The sequence below is a fragment of the Calliphora vicina genome, chromosome 2 (assembly GCF_958450345.1).
Source record: "Calliphora vicina chromosome 2, idCalVici1.1, whole genome shotgun sequence".
Classification (NCBI taxonomy): domain Eukaryota; kingdom Metazoa; phylum Arthropoda; class Insecta; order Diptera; family Calliphoridae; genus Calliphora; species Calliphora vicina.
Window position 1 is genome coordinate 53422902 of NC_088781.1, and position 19603 is coordinate 53442504.

Genomic DNA, 19603 nt, shown 5'->3' on the forward strand with positions numbered 1-19603 from the left:
CATCCCTATCGTGAAATACATGTGAAATGTATGTTCCCATGACATATCCATTTCCCTCGAAGCGAAAATTGCCATCCCCTAAACTTTTCATTCACAATAGTTGATTTTGTTCGTAACAGCTATTTATTGTTTACAAAATTCCTTCCAAAAATTTCACAACATGGGGAATTTTTTCATGTGAACAAAGTTTATGAACGAAAAATGGGAAAAGGGAACATATTTCATGTGAAATATTGGGCCTTTTCGGAAATGCATCACTGCGCTGCATTTGATGCGCATCTCGGATTAGTTTGCGATGCTGATGCGCAGACAATGCATCAGCAATTTTGGTGATGCTTGTTTGATGGGTTTTTGCGCATCATCTGTTTCACTGTTGCTTTTTAGACCTCAAGACATTTGCAGTGTTGGCAACTTTTGCATTTTAGAATGTACTGCGCATCAGATGCAGCACAGTGATGCATTTCCGAAAAGGCCCATTGATTCCCGATAAGGGTGTATGCTTAATGAGCAGACGAAACTCAATTTTTTTCCAATTTCTCCTCAAGTCACGAGGTAGTCTGCTATCAATGGTTGTCAAACACAAACTAAATGACTCAGCTTGTTCAAATTTTGACAGGAGTCAACTGACAGATGCCTGTTGACAGGAGCAGTGTTGCATAATCTAGTCTCAGGGTTAAAAATGTGTTGGTCTGTGTAATCTAAGTCGTGTTGATTATATGTTTTAGTTCTAGAACTAATGATGAATTGGCAACAAGTTCTAAAAATGTTCTTAGATCTGTATTTATTTTATAGTATTAAACAACCTGCTGAAACTTTCATATTTTGCAAATTATAGGCAAATATTTGGATATAGCGGAGTGGAGATGAAAATAATTTTAATCATAATGATGTTTTTTTTTCAAACTTTTTGTTTAATTTGTTTTTATTACTTTTTATTATTTGTTTTAATTTTTAAAGAAATATTTGTTTAAGTTTCAATTGTTTGTTTTGCTGGAGTAAAGTTATTTTTGCATGTGAGGAGAGAAGGGACTGAGAGGGTAGAGAGACTGTTGGGCTGGGGAAATTGTTGTTGTTGTTGTTGTTGTTATTTAGCATGATATTTGGAGGGTAGAGTGTTTTTTTAATTTTGCAATTCTAGTCAAGTATTATTATTAGATCAGGCAACAAAAATAAAATAAACTAAACAAAACAAAAAATTTAAATAAAAAAAGGTGTTGAAATAAATCCAGCTTAATATGTAACAAATTTATTTAAAAATTACACAATTTTGTTTTTGTTTCAAGGTCTGTGAATTGAAGGGGAATGAAAATGTAACAATTTTTGTTAAGAGGATAAAATGAATGTTTAATTTTAAAAAGATTTTCTCTTAAAGGCTAAAACTCTTCTTTAAAAAATACACACAATTGTTTATTAAAGTCATTTTCAGTTCAAGGTGTAGATTATTTTTGTTTTTTATTAGTTTACAGGAAGACTAAACCCAAACAGTATAGAAATTGAAAAAAAAAAAAAATAATGAATGAAAATTATTCCAAAAATTTTTAAATTTTATAAAATAAAAAAAAAATAGTAATCCAAATTTGTCTTTATATTCTTGGTTTTTTTGAGTAGAAAATAAAAATCAATCAATATATATGTATAATCCTTTAAGATTTTAAATAATTTAAAAAAATACTAACTATAAAACTTGACATTGTTGTCCTTGTTTTTTGTTGTTTTTTTCTTCTTTTTAATAACAAACACACTCTATTGTCAGCTCAGTTAACTTTCCAATACACAGAGAAAGAGAGATCGAGAAACATTTGCAATTTCCTTTTAAAAAAATAGTTCAATCATTTGGTTTTTGTTTTTAGTTGAAAATATAAATTTTGGATTGTTATTTTTCTATTCCACGTTTAGAGTTCACATTTGAAAATATATTTATATATAGGATTTTTATATGAATAAACGTTGGTGTGTGTGTGTATGTGTAGGTGTGTATGTAGTGTAGGGTGTTTAGGAGATATAAAGGTGTTTTCGAGGGAGTGTGTGTTTTTCTTCTTCTTCTTATTTATGATAATGCATGATTGGAGAATTGGTTCTTGTTTTCTTTTTTTTAATTTTTTTCTTTTTCTTAAAAAAAAACCAACACAAAAATCTATCAAAGCGTGTTTGTGTTTTATCTGTTTGTTTGTATGTCTGTCTCTGCGCGGTTGGATTTTTGTTTCTGACATTTAAGCTAAATAAACATAAACTTTACGATCCTCGGGCGTTCTGGCCAAATATTCTCTTTCGATCAGACCCTCTATTCGTTTTTTAATCAAGACGGGTGATGGTAGGAATCTGGACTTCAATTGAGATGTTACATCTGACACCAGTAAATTGTGCTGTAAAGAATGAAAATTAGCAAATTATTATTTGTTTAAACAATTTAGGTGTATTTAATTAAAATTTAAACTTACCGGCATACGCTTTCGTGCTTTCATTATACGCACAATAGCTGCTTCAATTTCATGCTTACGATCCTCATCAACTTTTCCTCTGGTTTCTTTACGTTCTGGCTCCGTATCTGCTTTGGCAGCCACAGTTTGAATTTTAACTCTGGAAAGTAAATGAAGAACCATTAGCATCATATATTGTTTTGTCCCTTAGAAGCTTTGTTCGTAATGGATAAACTCAAGAATAATGTACTAAATTCGATAACAATTTAGATTTTTCCATTCCCGGGAAGTATTAAAAAAAAAATCTTTTTATTCCCAGGAATTCTCTTGAATTTTTTAGTACTAAATTATTTCAAAAACCAGTAAATTTGTTTAAAAAATCATTAAAGATTCAATAATGTATTTTTATTAAAATATTGTTACGTTTTCACCGTTTAAAAACGGTGGTTTATTTCCTTTAAATAAACGGAATCTTTTTGATTGCAAATAAAAGCAATTTGTAACAACACTTTATTTATTTAAATTTACACGACAATTTAAATAGTCACTCTCTTTTAATACACACACTTTAAAAACACCCGTTATAATGTACAAGAATGCAGTTGATGTTAAGTCTAACAGCGCCAACAATAAACTGACTGTCTGCAACCCATTGCTAATATTTATAGACACAGTGCCATCTTCTAGTAATTTTATGAATTATCTATTTCTCTAGATTTTAGCAGCTTTAATGTTGTTATTCTTTCAAACAATCAGCCTTATCATGTTGTTAAGTAGAAGTTTCGAGCACTGGAAATGCTTCAATAATTCCTTTAAGAACATAAATTTCAATTTGTAAAAAGTCTGGTTGTGATACCCGACTTTATTGATAACACATTGATAAAAAAACAGGATTAAGTAGAAATACCTGGGAAGTAACACAATTTTTATGGTAGGTGTTATCGAGTATAACAAGAATCTGTTTTTAAAATTTGCCAAACACCTCCACAATCATGAGTTAGTGTAGAAAACGGTTTTTCGTATATTTATGCTCTTATAAGCAAACTAAGTTGAATATTTCTGTTACTATTACCGAAAAAATGGATATGATCAAATCATTCGATTGGCAATAAACCACAACCAATCTGTTTAATCTATAAAATAAATCTGTAACTTTCAAAATAATTCCGCAATATTTTCAATCCCGAAATCCCGGGAAATTGTGAGAATTCCCGGGAATTATTTTACTTAGTTTTATTTGATGTTTTGTGAACTTGACTTTCTCTTGACTTTATTTTTTTTTTCAAAGTTGTTTTTTTTTTCATTTTTTGGAAAAACATTTTCTTCGAATTTTTTAAATTTTTTTTAAATTTAAAATTTTTTTTTTTAATATTTAGCGAAAAAAATGAATCATGTATGTAAGTTATTTGGCGGCTTCGGAAAGTTGATTTCAACAGTGAGACAGACGGACATGGCTTAATCGACACCGCTATCTATTAGCATTAGGGTGGGTCAATTTTTTTGGCTACTAAGCGTATAGCAAATTCCTAATCTACGGAAAATTCTAAGAACTTTTCCAGAAGAAACCATGGTTCTAAAATCAAAATCGAGCTTCCGGTTTTTTACGAGAAGATTTGGAGCTAAACCTCTTTTGCTAGGAGACCTCGGGACCTCGGGTATGTTCAATTTTAAAAATAATATTTCTTCGTTTGTGTTCCGATTTCAAAAAAAATACATATATATAGAATCTTCTCGTCGAGTACTACATATAAACATCTCGTAGCTATCAATTATCTCTTATAGCGTAAGAGATATTGGCATTTGAATAATACATTTTTAACATTTTTACCCACCTTACTCCAGTTTTTTGATGACCGCGGTTTCAAATATTTTCCGATTTTCTCTATTTTTAATTTATAGGACTAACAAGAAATGTATATATAACAAAGTTATGCTTAAATTTCAAAAAATTAAAAAAAGGCGATTTTTCGTTATTTTTTTTGGGAAAAAGGTGCTTTTATTCTTTTTAAGTTATCTAAAAAAATTTCTAAGAAGATGTATAAAGAATATATAGCTACGAGATGTTATATGTAGTACTCGACGAGAAGATTCTATATATATGTAATTTTTTTGAAATCGGAACACAAACGAAGAAATATTATTATTTTTAAAATTGAACATACCCGAGGTCTCCTAGCAAAAGAGGTCTTGAGCTCCAAATCTTCTCGTAAAAAACCGGAAGCTCGATTTTGATTTTAGAACCATGGTTTCTTCTGAAAAAGTTCATAGAATTTTCCGTAGATTACGAATTTGCTATACGCTTTACCACGTTTTTTGGGCTCGAACAAATTGACCCACCCTAATAAGCATCCAGAATATATACAGCCGAATTATGAAAAAAAAAATCCCTTTTTTCCCCTTTTCTCACGAAGGTGAAGGGTATAATTAAATATTTATTTTTTTGCGAATTAATTGGAATTTAAAGAAGATAAAAAAACATAATCTAATGTAAATTGAAGCCATTCCAATTTCCATTTAAAAAGGAAAAATCAATAAAATATGCAAACAAAATTCAAATGTCAAAGTCTTGTTATACGTCGCCTTTGAAATACCTTTCATTCGATATACATATTCTTTGTTATGTACTTATTATCCGAGATAAATCCAAAAATATTCAAAATATCCAAATAATATTTTCGACCGAAATTTATCACCATTTAATAATTTTGTACTCAAAATTATAGCTATTATGAGAGTTAAAATTTTAAATGCGATCTTGATCTTTACACGAATGGAAAAACTATAATGGATCGATTACGGATGGCAAACGAACTTTAGTTGCCTGTTATAACATTTAGGCCTGGCAGCTATCATTTTCTGTGGCCAAATAGCAACCAGAAATTTGTAGTTGCTCTCTGGCAATGCAACTAAGGCTCTGTTGCCATCCATAATCGACCCATATGGGAATTTTCAAAAGATAATTTTTGTCATATCGAGTTATATATGACAAAATTTTACTGATTTCCAAAACCAAAATTGTCATGAATATATATGAAAACTTACTTTAACACATAAAAGGAGGCAGAATATATAACTTTATGGTAATTCCAAATTTTATGGAACTAAAAAAAGAGTCAACAATTTTACATTTTTCCTTTTGAAATATCATAAACCCTTATAATTTCATGTTGTTTAAAAAATATTTCAAATTTTGTCATGAATTTTTTAAAATTTTGCATAATTTTCAGATGCAGTTGAAGTTCAGAGAACACAAACCATCAAGAAATCACGACTGTTATTTATGCACGACATGATAACAGAGTTCTTTCTGCCTACATTGGATGACATTGATGTGAACAACAAGACGGTGCCACAGCACGTGACAATTAAATTACGGCATGAGAACTTTCAGGTCTGTGATTTAGCAACAATTAATTTATTTTTATGGAGTTATTTCAAGTTAAGCATCTAATCCAACAAAACAACTAGTGCATTGAAGGAGGGCACTTTTTTACTTAAATAAAAATTTTGTTTCCCAAAATATTCTTTCGATAAAAAGTCCGAAATTTAATTCAAATATGCGTATATCAAAAATGTGGTTCCGATGAAAATATAATAAGCTGACTACAGTGAAGGGATATCGATATGATAGAAGATAAATATGTTTTTTAAAATTCGTCATAGAATTAAAATGTTGTCCCTGTACCTAAAATATATTTCGACCAATAAGTATTTGTCAGCTAATTCTAAAGTTATGATCAATTTTTTTGCAAGGCAGCTCAATTCGGATATTATCGATATTATAGAGAGCTATCATTGAAACTATTATGTTCCATTTATATAAGAATGATGATTTGACTAATCAACTGTCTAGCATCAGTCTCAACTTTTAGAAACAGATTGATATTGTTTCATCTCTGTTGGCTTTTGGACTCAGAAGGCTCTACCACTCTGGATTATACTTGCCTACGTGAGTTACATTATATTAAACCGCGAATTTGTAATGTCTCATGTTTACTGCATTGAAATCTACTTTGGTGCCAATTTTAAGTGGAAATTTATAACCGGTTATGGCCAATAGGCTAGATTGTTGAAAATAAATATATTAAATAAAAAATTCGCAAATCCTGGCCATAATATATCGCGTTGCCATGAGAATTGGATGGTTTGTCTTTCAAACGGTTTTTTAAATGAGTTAGGGCTTTTTTTATAATTACTGTAAATCTGTTATTCGTCAACATAGGAAACTGAATTTTTTAAGGGACATCTATTTGAGTTTTGTCTACCAGAATATGTAAAAAAAAACCTTTCTATATTAAGCCATCGATATACATTTCCAAGGTTATTGAATATGGTATACCAACTAAACTTCTTCGAAGTCTAATATTTTCAAGATCTTCTAGAAATCCCCGTTCCTTGTAAGATCTGCGAGATACTGTAGTATGTTATCATAATTTTAAGCCCATCTTAATATTAATAGTTACGCAAATAGTGCAATAGATTTTTTTTGAAATTCGTAATTTTTTGTGAAATGAGAGTTTTTGTAATATTAGCGTTTTTTGTCAAATTAAAATTTTTTGGTGGAGTTGTTCGTTAAATATGCAATATTTTTCTGATAGTCACCGCCAACCAAACATACCTGTGGAATTTCGAAACAAACGCATCGTTCACCAGGAACTCATCCGTTGGATCAATGTCCTTAGTTTTTGTTTTTGAATTTCGCACCAGTAGACGTTGTGATGGTTTGCCCATCGACAACGATTGTATAGCTCTTTGTAGTTCACGTTCTGGTATATCGGTCTCCTGTTGAATTTCCTCATAGGTCATGACCTCACGATTATTGAACAGCATCAGTATACACATCTAACGCAGAAAAAGTTAACAAAACACATCAAAGAAGGTCCAATAGATAAAATAAATTATTAAAATACCTGATACGTGGACACGGTTAAAATATGTTTACGCGTTGTAGCGGGTATAGTACAACCACTGGAGCTGGACGAGGACATACTAGAACTGGGGGCATCTTTGTCCTTTTCGGCAGCAGCCGCCGCGGCATCGATAACTTTGCGGCCATAGAAGACGGCATTGAGGCAAGCATTACCTATACAATATTAAGAATGAATTGCATACACTGCTTTTTATAAATTTAAATGATTTCTTAATTACCCAGTTGTGGTTGTAATGTCAATTGACGTCCAGAATGTTTATCCAGATAGAATTTCTTAAATATTTCATAGGCTTCTCTGGGCGCCGCTGGTATATTACAATTGGGTGTGGAAGTCTATTGAAAAATACATTTAAGTTTGTTATTCTCAGTTTAAGCAGAAAGTATTAAATGGGAGAACTTACTTGTGTAGGCCAAAAACCGGTAGTGAGTATCCTACAGGTAAATTCCACAGTTAAATTAATATTATGATTATTTATATAGATTTTGAACTCCTCATTGGTGGTATTCGATATAGACATATCCTTGAACATTCCCTCTAATTTTGAAGTAAATTGACAGCCACATTCAGTCTTTAAAAGGGGGAGATAAATACAATAAATACAAGAATAAATAAGTTTTATTGTTAAATTCTCTCACCTTTAATTTCGAAATCATATTCTTTTCAAAATCATCCGAGACTGATTTATTGAGCAGTAAACGCTTGGCTAAATGAGTTTTATAGTATCGTTCAAATACATCTTTTTCCAATAAGAATCTAAACAACACCATAGTCTTGTCCAATATGACCTCAATTTCTTGTTCAGTCATCTGGAAATAGGGAAATAATTTAGTATTTCATTTCATTTTTCAAATTTTCATATAAAATTTAAGACTTACGCCCTTGCCACCCTTTTTCAATTTGTCATCTATGAACAGCGACAAATATTCCGGTGATTTTGTATTCAGATTAAGGAAATTCTCAAAATCAGATGAGATGACATTTTTGAAGAGCCGATCGTTATTGAACGAGTGATGAAGAAATTGATCAAAACGATCTTTAAGATCGAGTAAATTCTGTACAAATGTTATGGGATTTGTTGTGCCATTATCCTCCTCTTTGACCAACATGCGTCCCTGTTCCCTTAAATAGGCCGACATGGTGTCGGCAATAACTTTCAGGCCCTCCTCCTTAAGTCTAGAAAACAATTTATAGGTACAGGCCAAATCCTCGGTTTTAGAGTTTTTAATCATATAAACCACGCCTGAATTTTCCATTTCCACAATGGTGCGCATGTGTTTTTTGATGAGTTCATCTTCGACAACTTTAACAATGCGCGGTTCAGTGTCTTTATCTAAATAGAGAGCAGCCCGGGCCGATTCTTCTTGGATGCGAGCCTTAAGGCGAAAACAGATTGAAGATTTACTTAACATTGTAGATAAAATTCGATTATGAAACTTACCTCTACTTTCTTTAAATAGACACTAGCATTATTTTCGGCCAAAAACTTTTGCGATTCAAATTTATAAAAAGAAGCTGATTGGGCTAAGAAGGGCTTCTCAAAATCATCCTCATACACGGAGCGTGAGTTAATGCCCAATGCCATTAACATTTGGCAAGCATTTTTTATAGCTAAATGATTTATAGCTTCGCCACTGCGTTCATCCATCACCATGCCTAAAAGGGTTTCACGCAAAGCCTTCTGGATTTCCGAATAGCGTACAATCTTCAAAAGCAAAGATAAAAATAAAATATTTCCTGAAATGTTTCATATTCAAAAAAGCTTACCTCATCTCTAAATAGTATTAGACCTAAATTATAGACATTTTCCACTTCACGATTTTGCACATATACACGATCCATATACATTAGTATATCGCGTATCATCACCATCGATGTTTGATGATCAGTCCAGGCCTGATTGAGTTTTGGCAGAAAATTATTGTGCAAACTTTCGAGCACATCTTTGCGCACCTTCTCCTCTAGATGCTCTTTTACCACTTCCCTCAAACCAAAGTACAAACGATGGCCGTATTTGTGTAGTACCATGTTGTAGGCATTGCGATAGAGCTGTTCGAATGATAGACCCGAATTGTTTTTCTTTTGGATCTCTTGTATAGCGTTTTTTAAACTGGCCCATATTGTTTCCACATACTTCTCATCCATAGAGGCCTGCGGAAGATAGAAAATAAATTGGAAAATGTAAAATTTAAATGCAATGGTTTTTGTAGAGTATTTTATAAGTACAAAAGTATTTTTGCAGAACTCAAAAAAAATTCCTAAAATATAAATAAATATGAAAGGGCATCCTATTTTCAGTGGGTCAAATTAAAACCGCACATTTCCTATAAAAGTTTTTTCAAAAAGCTTTATAGTAAAACTAATTATTATGCGTAGAATCAAGTCAATCAAAAAGGTGAAGGGTATTATGGGGACCTTCAACGCAGGCTGGACATATTTTGTGGAATGCATGTTCGATGCGGAATTGAGCTTAATCAAGATCCAGTCATATTCGTGTGAAGATCTTTTCTAACATGCCTAGGGGGACGGTTTCAGCGAAGGAAAATCACACTATTTTGTTCCTTGACTGGTAGGAGTAGGATAAATACAGAGGAGATGTTCAACAGTTTCATCATCGCCATCTTCATGAATGAATATTCATTCTCTTAGTATGATCACCTTTTTAACAGTGATATGTAGCCAACAAGGATTCTTCATCCATGTGCTTTGATTTGCAATTGCAGATTGCCATCCCTGGGGAAAAAACTTCCGGTTGATACAGCTGGTGCTGTGTTGACAATCTTTGGCCGATTGGGAATCAGATAAAACTTCGCACAGTTGTATAGAAAAAAAAGAGGGAAATAAATCTATAATTTCTAAATCCTTAGTCCTTAGTTAGATTTGAATAAAATTTGACATGCGTAAAGAAGTGTTGACGAGTTTAAATTTTGATCGCATGAGCCCACCAGGGGTGCGGCCTGGGGTCCCCATATTAGGATATGTATTAGGGTATGTTCAATTTTAAAAACGATCCATGTCTTCGTCTGTGTCTTATATCGTCTGCTTCGAATGTATTAATACCATGTGTACTGTGGATGTCATTGGCAACCAAAGATACAAATCTGTAAGCATATATCACCATTAAGCCATATAGTGTTTTCATTTCGAAAATTATCTTCCTTTCTTCTGCATTTTTGACATTTTACTTTTAAGTAATTGTAGACAAAATGGCGGTCTTTTTCATCCAATAATTTCTTACAGCCCTTAGGAATAACAGGAGCACTAATTTTCTTCACAATATATTAAATAATAGCATCATACTTTGTGTCTTTTGGACGTTCTTTTAGCCAAATTTCAAAAAGTTAATTTTTTTATAGCACAGTAACATAGAAAAATTAAATTACTCAGAAAGCGCAAAAATGCGGAGTATGAAATAAAGTGAAATGAATTCACAACATTTCAATATATTTATTTCTTTTTATTTCAAGTTTAACAAACGTTAACATTTTTTTAAAAGCTTCTATAAAATTAAAGATTTGTAATCAAAAGAAATTACTTTAAGGTTATGTTTAAAAATTGTAATTTTTAATATAAAGGGAAATAGTTTCCAAATATTTAGGAAAGAAAAATTAAGTACTGAGACGTCTTGTTGTTTTCCATTTTAAACATTATTTAAATTATTCACACACTTTCCACAATTAACGGTTAAATGTTACAATACAATATTGATACTATTCACAATTTTTTAAAAATGTATTGAAACTTTGATTTTGAAGGCGTGCTGTCAAGCAGTATTTTGTATTTTACAAAAACCAATTGCGAATTTGCATTGGAGTTTTAGTAACAGATTGACAACAAAAAATAATGAATAATAACAACTTCTAAATTTGAATTTAGCACGGAAAAAGTGATACTTTGAACTATAGTGCAACGCCATGTGGAAATTCAGGGAGTCATCAGTCCCGACCGAATAGATGGATCGTGAGTTAGTCAAGTTACTCACGAGCCATCTATTCCGGTTGTTTGCCATGGATAACAGAAGGGGTGGCATGACTGATGATATCAAAGGCTTTGCCTGACTTCATAAACGCAGTAATGCAAAGCAATAACAAGACAAAGCAATACTTTGTGACATTTATGAACGCATAAATGTTTTGTAAAGAATCATAAATAAAAACAGTTCTCAAATTTGACAGATGTAGCTCATTGAAAAGCATTGCCATACAATAATGAACTTTCGAAATTGCCAAAACTAAATCTATTGCGTTTATGAACACTATCCATTGCAGTGTTGCTTTGCAATAAGCATTTATGAAGGCAGCCTTTCTATAAATCCAGTGGAACATCACTCTCACGGTTTATGCTGATTCAAAGCTTATGAATAGGGGGCGGATTTTCATGCATTTATTATTGCAAAATATGCGCCTAAAATATGCTTCAAAAAAATCAAAATATGACCTAAAAATTTAAAAAATATGCACTTATATTTTTGTGCAGAAACATAAAATAATTAAGTATGGAATTCGAAATGTCCAAAAAATACACAACACTGTTGCCAGCAGTTAGAACTCTTTAAATTATACCAGGAATTAGACTATTAAAGTTCTAAAACTATTTTTAAAATAATTTTTCTTCTGGAAAAACGATGGACGATATATTAATTGTAACATCTTGGTATGAATACTTGTTTAAAGCCATAATCTTTAGAGCTTCTCTATTGTGACTTTCCGTTTAAAATCATCAATATTTTTATCGTGCTCGTAATAACCCAGCAATTAGTAAATGTATCCCTTATAGACGGAAATAATATCTGATCACTTGGCTGACTCCAATTTATATATTTTGGGTCATTTGACGTGCTATTTGTAATGCAAAGAGAAGTCAATTGGTTACTTTATACATCCCATGGAATCTAGCATAAATACAATTGTCACTTAAGTGTCTCTATGTAATCTATAGTGTGGGAACTTTAAATGTTAATTGTGTAGTGCATTTGTCTCTAAGTTATCCAAAATCACTAGTTTACGACAGTCTCGTAGAAATGACTGTCAGGAGCGGTAACTGTGTATGTGAAGTTACAAAATCTTTCGATAACGAAATCTCTTATAAATCGAATTTGCAATAAATACAAATATGAATGTTTTTCGATACATTTAATGAATTTTTGATACTTAGAAAAACTAAACTTTTTTGAAGAAAAATTTTTTGAAATGATAATTTTCAATTACTGATAGAGAAATGAAGTTAGTCGATAACATTTACTGCTATTTCTATAACAAAATTTTTTGTCGAAACAATGTATTGCCCATTAATGACAAACAAATTTTATTTTTATTAAAAATTGGCATAATATGCATATAAATATGCATTTTGAAGTAAAATATAACAAAATATGCATTATCAATAAAATATGCAAAAATATGCACTAACAAATCGATGCCATTTTGCAGCAAAATGTGCGATTCGGATAGATAATTGGTCTACATTGTATTTGGACGTTCGAGAAAAAACATGCATTTGCATATAAATCCGCCCCCTACTTATGAAACTTGAGTGGCTTTAGCGGGTTTTATGCCAGAAAGTGACTGGAGATTACATAGAGATCGGCTTGTACAATACTCCCTCGCGTTTTTACCCAATTGCCAAATATCGGATTTTATTAGGCTCTTAACGGAAAGGTTAAGTATCTTCATCATAAACTCAACCCACGGATTTTCGAGACATTGGGTATAGGTAGGACCTTGACGGAAAGATTCAAGAACAACGTCATAAACCCAAATCCCGGCTATCAAACTTTCTCAGCATCAGCATGGTAATTCTATCTGCGCCAATGAACTTATCATTTTTAATGACCTATGTAACTTCACAGTGACTGGAAGGAAAGTTCCAAAGCAAGGCTTCGTTTCTTTCCTTGGGTGCTCAAAAATGACATACCTAAAAGCCCGAGCATGCTGTTTAGAGTAGGAAATGGTGGTGTCGCAAATTTATTCATCACCTAACATCCAATTCCTAGAAAGGGAGAGTGAAAATTATCGCCCAATAGCAATTTGTTCTGCACTTTCCAAAGTTATGGAGTGTATGGTTAACTACCATCTTGTGAAGTAATTAGAGTCCAACATTCTACTCATCGACCGTCAGTATGGCTTTCGTAGAGGATGCTCTACGGTAGACTTGCTAGTCTTTCTATCGGAAAAATTGTGTCGTTCCATTCACCGTTTTGGCGAAAGTAAAGTGGTGCCTCTAGATATTTCTATTATGGCGTTTAATAGGGTATGTCATGGTGCGTTTTTCTACAATTTTTTGGTGTCGGTCATAACATGTCTTGATTTATATCAAGCTTTCTCAGAGATCGTTCTAAACGTGTTGTTGTAGATGGGATCTCATCAAACGAGTTAAGATTAATTCAGGGAAAATTTGTTTAAGTAACCCCAAATTGAATTAAAATAAAATTCTAAACTCAGTTTAGACTTGAAAATCCTTTGCGTTTATTGGATAATTAACATATTTATGGTTTTTTAATTTCATACGTCAGACAGGTATTTAGGATTGAGAATAATGGGAGTTAAAATTGTATACTAACATTGAAAGCATTTGTTTTATAGTCCGGCAACCATAAAGGAAACTTTCGTTGAATTTCAATTAACTTATTGAAAGTTGAGTAAGATATTGGACGCTGCTTGTTCGCATCAACAAAATGTTTTGATTTCCATAACACCGTTGAGGTAGAGGGTTGTTCATCTTTATTAGTTGTACGTTTGTTTACGAAAATTTTGCGAAAGCGGCTAGTGCCAGAGCCATTTCCACTTGAAATTGTAGGATGTCTAAGGTCGCCACTGAAACGACTGCCATTGTTAGTGGCCGTATAATTTGGGCCACTATTATTATATCGATAATAGCCTCCGGGGCTGTTGTTATTATTATTACTGTTACTACCACTGGCACCGTTGGAATTTGTATTAGAATTATTCAAAGTTTTGTTGCGGTTGTATGCACCAGGACGGTATTCCCTGGGCATTGGAAGTTTAAAATTAATTAAATGTTTTAGAGCTTCACCAGTAACTTAAGAAATTGGGCGCAGATTTTTAGGGAGATTTATTGTTGCCACTTGTTACTAATGTTATTTTAAAAAGTTTGTTATTTAAAAGAATAAAAGTTTAAGACAATTAAATTTGTTATAAAAGTTAAGTAACACGTTAAATTTTCTCTTAAGTGGCAAATTTTATCAAAGTTACTGTTATATTTGAAAATCTTTTTAATTTATTTTTAGATTTTCAATTTTATTGTATCACTTGTATTAGATATTCTCCTCTCACAACGACGTCGCTTTCTTTTAAAGTTATTCTTAACAATCATTGGTTTTTTTAGCTTTTAATGCATTTTCCCTTTTCAATTCCAAATATTATTAACAAAAATCTTTATTATTTTCTTTTATTTAACGGATATTGTTTCCTTAAACTGGTTGATTTTGTTTTTTCTCTTCACTACTGCTGCTGTCACCAAGTGTTTCTATTTAATGGCTTTAGATTAGCAGTTTAATTTCTTTGTTAATTGTATAATTTTTATATAAAATATTGTTTGTTATAAAATAATGCTGCCTTGTTCAAATCTCGTTTAACACAAACTTAATTTTTTGCAGTTTTTATTAGAAATTATACAAATAAATTATAAAATATTTTATTTTTTTTATTTTTATTTAACTACAAATTTTGTTTTTGACAATAAAGTCAATGATTTTATTTTAGAAATAAATTTTCAATCCAAATTAGAGTAGCGATGGGAGAATTTATAGAATTGGGGGATAATTGGGTAAAAAGGGGTAATTATTTTTATTCATTGAAATACGATTTTTGTAATATACGTATAAACCTATTTCGATACAGTGAAATTCTTCTGTACGAACTGGACCCATGTCTATACACCCCAACTATGCGTAATTTAGATAAGAAAGAAAATATTAGCGAGACTGATTTATTTAGTACTGATCTGATCCCCCAGAATATTTGATTTCCTTGTTTCATGTTCGTATTTTATTTGCTATATTCGGAAATTTGATTTCAACAGACAGAAGAATGAAAACTGTAAAAATTAAAACGAATAACAAACTTATATCCCAGGGTGACGGGTATATCTGTATTTACAGTTTTATTTCAGCACAGAAAATTCTTCGGATATAATCGAATCATTCGATTGGCAACAAATCACAATAAATCTGTGCTAAAATAATACTGTAAATACACTTCGCCATCTGTGCTGAAATAATACTGTAAATACAGAAATTTCTAAATAAATATTCCCACTTTTTCACGGAAAATTGTTCGCCATTAGTCCCGGTCCACACTGTGAAACATTTGCTGCAAAACATTTGAGTTTGTTGATGAAAGGGGAAAGAGGAATGAAAAAGGGAATTTTGTTTCATGTACATGAAGTTTTTGTTGAGTATGTCATCCACATTTATTCGTTCGTATTCGTACTGTACAGAAATGTCAAAAACTGAAAAGCAAAAACTTTACTGTGTGGACACGAATGCAGTTTCAAAAGAGAATTTAAAAATGTTTTGCAGCAAATGTTTCACAGTGTCGACCGGGACTTAGGAACCCTAGTGACAGTTATAAATAATGTGATATGGTTTTCATTCCACTAATTTTAATATTGCGGCATTTAATTGGAAAGTATGAAGTTCAAGATTCAAGTGTTGAGTGGAAAATAACGAAAATAGAAATACTTTTCATCAACTGCTGCAAAATTACTATTTTCCTACCTATGTAACAGAAGTTTCATTATAATTGAGTGTCGTTGTCGAGTCGTGTTGTTAAATTAGTATTACTGTTGTAGAAAACGCCATAAATACGACGAAATTTTCATGTATTTTATATAGTAGTTGTCGAAGAATTATAGAAAAGACAACAAAACTCATAATAAGAAGGATTTTCTAAAATTTTCACATTAGATTTTGTTAGTAAAAACCGGAGTTAAAAACCTGAAGTTCCTCAGGAAAGAACATCAGCAGCAAATAGTCCGTTAACTAAATGACTAAATGATGCTTAATCAAATAAATGCTTTATCATTCCTTCGGCAATAACATGTGAAATTTATGTTCCCATGAAATATGGCTGGGTCTACAACTGACATGAAATGCTTAACATTAACACTAACAAGATGTTAGTTAGACTCATCATGTTAGCGTTTTTCTCATGTTTTAGCACGGTTGTTAAACCATGAGTTTCACAACTCTTTTATAACATTTACAGCACGATTTTCATTCCAAAATCACAAAGAAATAAAACATACACACACGATTTTTTAGAATTTGCTTCGCTGACAAAAAATAATTAAATATCTTAACATTGACATGTGTACGATACTCCACCATTAAGATATTAAATATTTAACATGAAGTCTTAAAAGCATTTCATGTATGTTGTAGACTTGGTGTATCCATTTCCCTCTTGATATTTTCATTCACAATAGTTGATTTTGTTCGTAACAGCCGTTTATTTTTTTTTTTTACAAAATTCACGTGAGCAAAGTTGATGGACGAAAAATGAGAAACATATTTCATGTGAAATATTGATTCGCGATCAATAATTCACCATGAATTATAAAAAAAAAATGTTGCACAAAATTTGAATTGAATTAAAAACTCTTGAATGCATTCAGTTTGCCTCAAAATAGGAATTGAATTCAAATTTGAATGAATTCATCGACGATTAAAAGGAAAGGAATTGTAATTAGTTTTTTCATGCAATTTTTTAGTTGAAAGAATGAAAAAGTTTTGTCCAAAATTCTTTTTAAATAAAATCATTCAGATATGAATCACAACGCAACATAAGGTTGTATAGTTTATATACATTTCATTACGGCTGAGCTTTTGTACTCAAATTGTAGTTCATTTGATGATCATAAATCCGTTCTAAAATCAGCAAAGAGAGGCAACCCTCAGAGGGAGTCTTATCACAGTCTCGGGCATCCATCTATTCACGTTATAATAGCGGATGGGGAATGCACTCAAAACACTAAGTCGCTGGAGCACTAACCGTGAACTGAGTGCAAATTTATACTTTTCGCGATGAAATACAAGTTTCCTAGTTTCTCGGTTGAACTGACACTCTCGGACACCGCAAAATATCTGCGAGTAATTCTTGACAGTAAACTGTCCCGACTTCGACGGCAATGTATGTCTGCACAGGAAGGCTATATGTATACAATGGTGTATCAGACCCCGGTGTGTAAACTGGCTATTTTATGGGGTTACCAAGCCGATACTGGTGAAAAGCACTGGATAAGTGTTCGAACTGTACGCTATTCGAAGAAGTTTTAAGAAGATTGACAAACCTGACCTGCGTACGATTCCAATAGGCAACTGTCAGGCGCAATATATCTTCTTACATCACAACGCTTACAAATAAGAAACACTATAAACTTGGTAATCATCCGAGTAGTCTTGCATTGCGCTACAATGCCTTCTTAAAAGCTGTCATAATGAAGAAGAGGATAGAACAATTGTTCGCTTACTTTGCTATTGCCCAGCATTAGGAAATTTATGGATAAGGTTTCAGGATACGATTCTAGACTTTTTGAACTATCAGACATGAAGTTAGAATATATGGATGTCTTTATTAGGAACAGTAATTTGACATTCTTTGTGAACTATCAGACATGAAGTTAGAATATACTAATGCCTTTATGAGAAACAGTAAATGGTTACCTAAACCGGGTTGACCTCAAATCCTTCAAATGACTTGGAACTTAAACTAAACTTCACACAACTTCAACTAAACTTCTCATAATGTTTTAACTTTCCCCTTCTGCTTTCATCTATACCACGCTCTCCATTTGTTCACTTTTCAAAGGGTATCACTAGTGGAGGCAAGCTATTGCAAGGTGGCTGTCAATTATAGAATAATAACCTCAAATCTCTACAATCTCGGACTTCAAAGCCAGTGCAGATATACATAGATCTGGGTTTGGTGGTTACTTCTTCTAGTTCATTTTTTTTTTGCCTGAACAACTTTTGATGAATTTGGCTTTAGAGAAATCAATGATGTGGAATTTTGTATAATTTGTCATTGATAATCATAGATTATCAAAATGTATAAGGGAATTAAAAACCATGTAAAATAGCGTTTCCTTACATTTAAGATGAAGGAAATACAACATTCCGTTTGTAATTTCCACATTTTCCATTTTTTTGACTACTGATTTAGTTCTTTGACACGAGAATTTCCGATCTATGTTTATTAATATATGACTGTAACTGTAAAGAATACCGTAATTTCACTAAAATGAAGTGAATGAGAAAAACTTAAAGTTTTTCCGTACTTTAGATTCATACACTATGGACACACACAATACAGAACTGCTACATGAGAACTCCTGAATATTTTTTTCGTTCACGTTTGTATCACGGTGTTATCAATAGAAAAATCAATTGCAAACATCTAATATCTGTTGCAATTTCAATTTTATCTTTTCGAATTTTAAATACCTATGAATTTCATTACTTCCAGGAAAATTCAAGGAAAGTTCTCAACTTGTTTCAGATTTCTGAAACAATTTTAAAAAGACCTTTTTTCCAAACTTAACCGTACGTACTTTCATATACATACATATGTTACTTTGATCTTAAAATTATAAAATATCTAATCATCTACTTACCGGAAAGGCACGAATGCGCATCTTTCCCTCCTTCTTGGGAGCGGTGCTCCTGATATTCATGGTCTGTAGACGGCGACAATTTTCCTCCACTTTATGAACTTAACAAACAAAATTGTGGTTTGTCTCACGATCGTGCTGATCGGCCGGCAAAAACCACAAATATTCAAAACAATATTTCGCGTTTACTGTTTTCTTTCTTTTACTCTTGTTTGTTTTTTTTTTTGCCAGCGAATTACAACAATGCAGCAGGCCAAAAACAAAGACACAGCTAAACAAGTGTAAAAGAAATAAAGATACAGACAAAATAGACTTGATGAAATAGTATTTTAGCGGAGCGGCGGCAAATACACGCAATGGAGGCAGGCAGGCACACACAGGTCAATAAAAAAAGAAAACAAATGTGCGGCAATTATTTTTCTTTATATTTTTCTTGTTTTGTTGTTTCTTAAAATTTTCTGCAATTGCTGGCTGACTGGCTATGTGTCGCTCGCTGGTCGTCTGTCTGTCTTATCGGTACAATTACAAAGCAGAAATTTCTGCTGGCCTTATTGGTGAACGAACGAGATTTCCAACTATTTTTTTTGTTTTTTACTTTATTCCACTTATTGTTGTTGTTAATGTTGA

At 32.0% G+C, this 19603-nt stretch overlaps 1 protein-coding gene across 2 annotated transcripts; it reads right to left on the minus strand.

Annotated features, from left to right (window-relative positions):
* Positions 1-1224: 1224 nt before the first annotated feature.
* Positions 1225-19234, minus strand: Cul3 (cullin 3). 2 transcript variants are annotated; one of them, XM_065502475.1, is made up of 11 exons: positions 18980-19234; positions 9113-9496; positions 8787-9050; positions 8224-8721; positions 7984-8154; positions 7749-7916; positions 7566-7680; positions 7328-7500; positions 7036-7259; positions 2439-2577; positions 1225-2363 (listed from the first exon to the last, which is right to left on the minus strand). In XM_065502475.1, the coding sequence occupies exons 1-11, from the start codon at positions 19037-19039 to the stop codon at positions 2211-2213; spliced, it is 2349 nt and encodes a 782-aa protein (XP_065358547.1). In that variant the 5' UTR covers positions 19040-19234; the 3' UTR covers positions 1225-2210. The 2 variants fall into 2 exon arrangements, with proteins under 2 accessions (XP_065358547.1, XP_065358546.1); XM_065502474.1 differs by lacking the exon at positions 18980-19234 and adding an exon at positions 13905-14661.
* Positions 19235-19603: the final 369 nt, after the last annotated feature.

Coding starts and splice junctions, on each gene's coding strand:
- Cul3 (XM_065502474.1), bottom strand. CDS start 14,339: ATGCCCAGGGAATACCGTCCTGGTGCATACAACCGCAACAAAACTTTG. Junction 8,155..8,223: donor TGAAAAAGGGTGGCAAGGGC/GTAAGTCTTAAA, acceptor CCCTATTTCCAG/ATGACTGAACAAGAAATTGA. Junction 2,364..2,438: donor AAGCACGAAAGCGTATGCCG/GTAAGTTTAAAT, acceptor CATTCTTTACAG/CACAATTTACTGGTGTCAGA.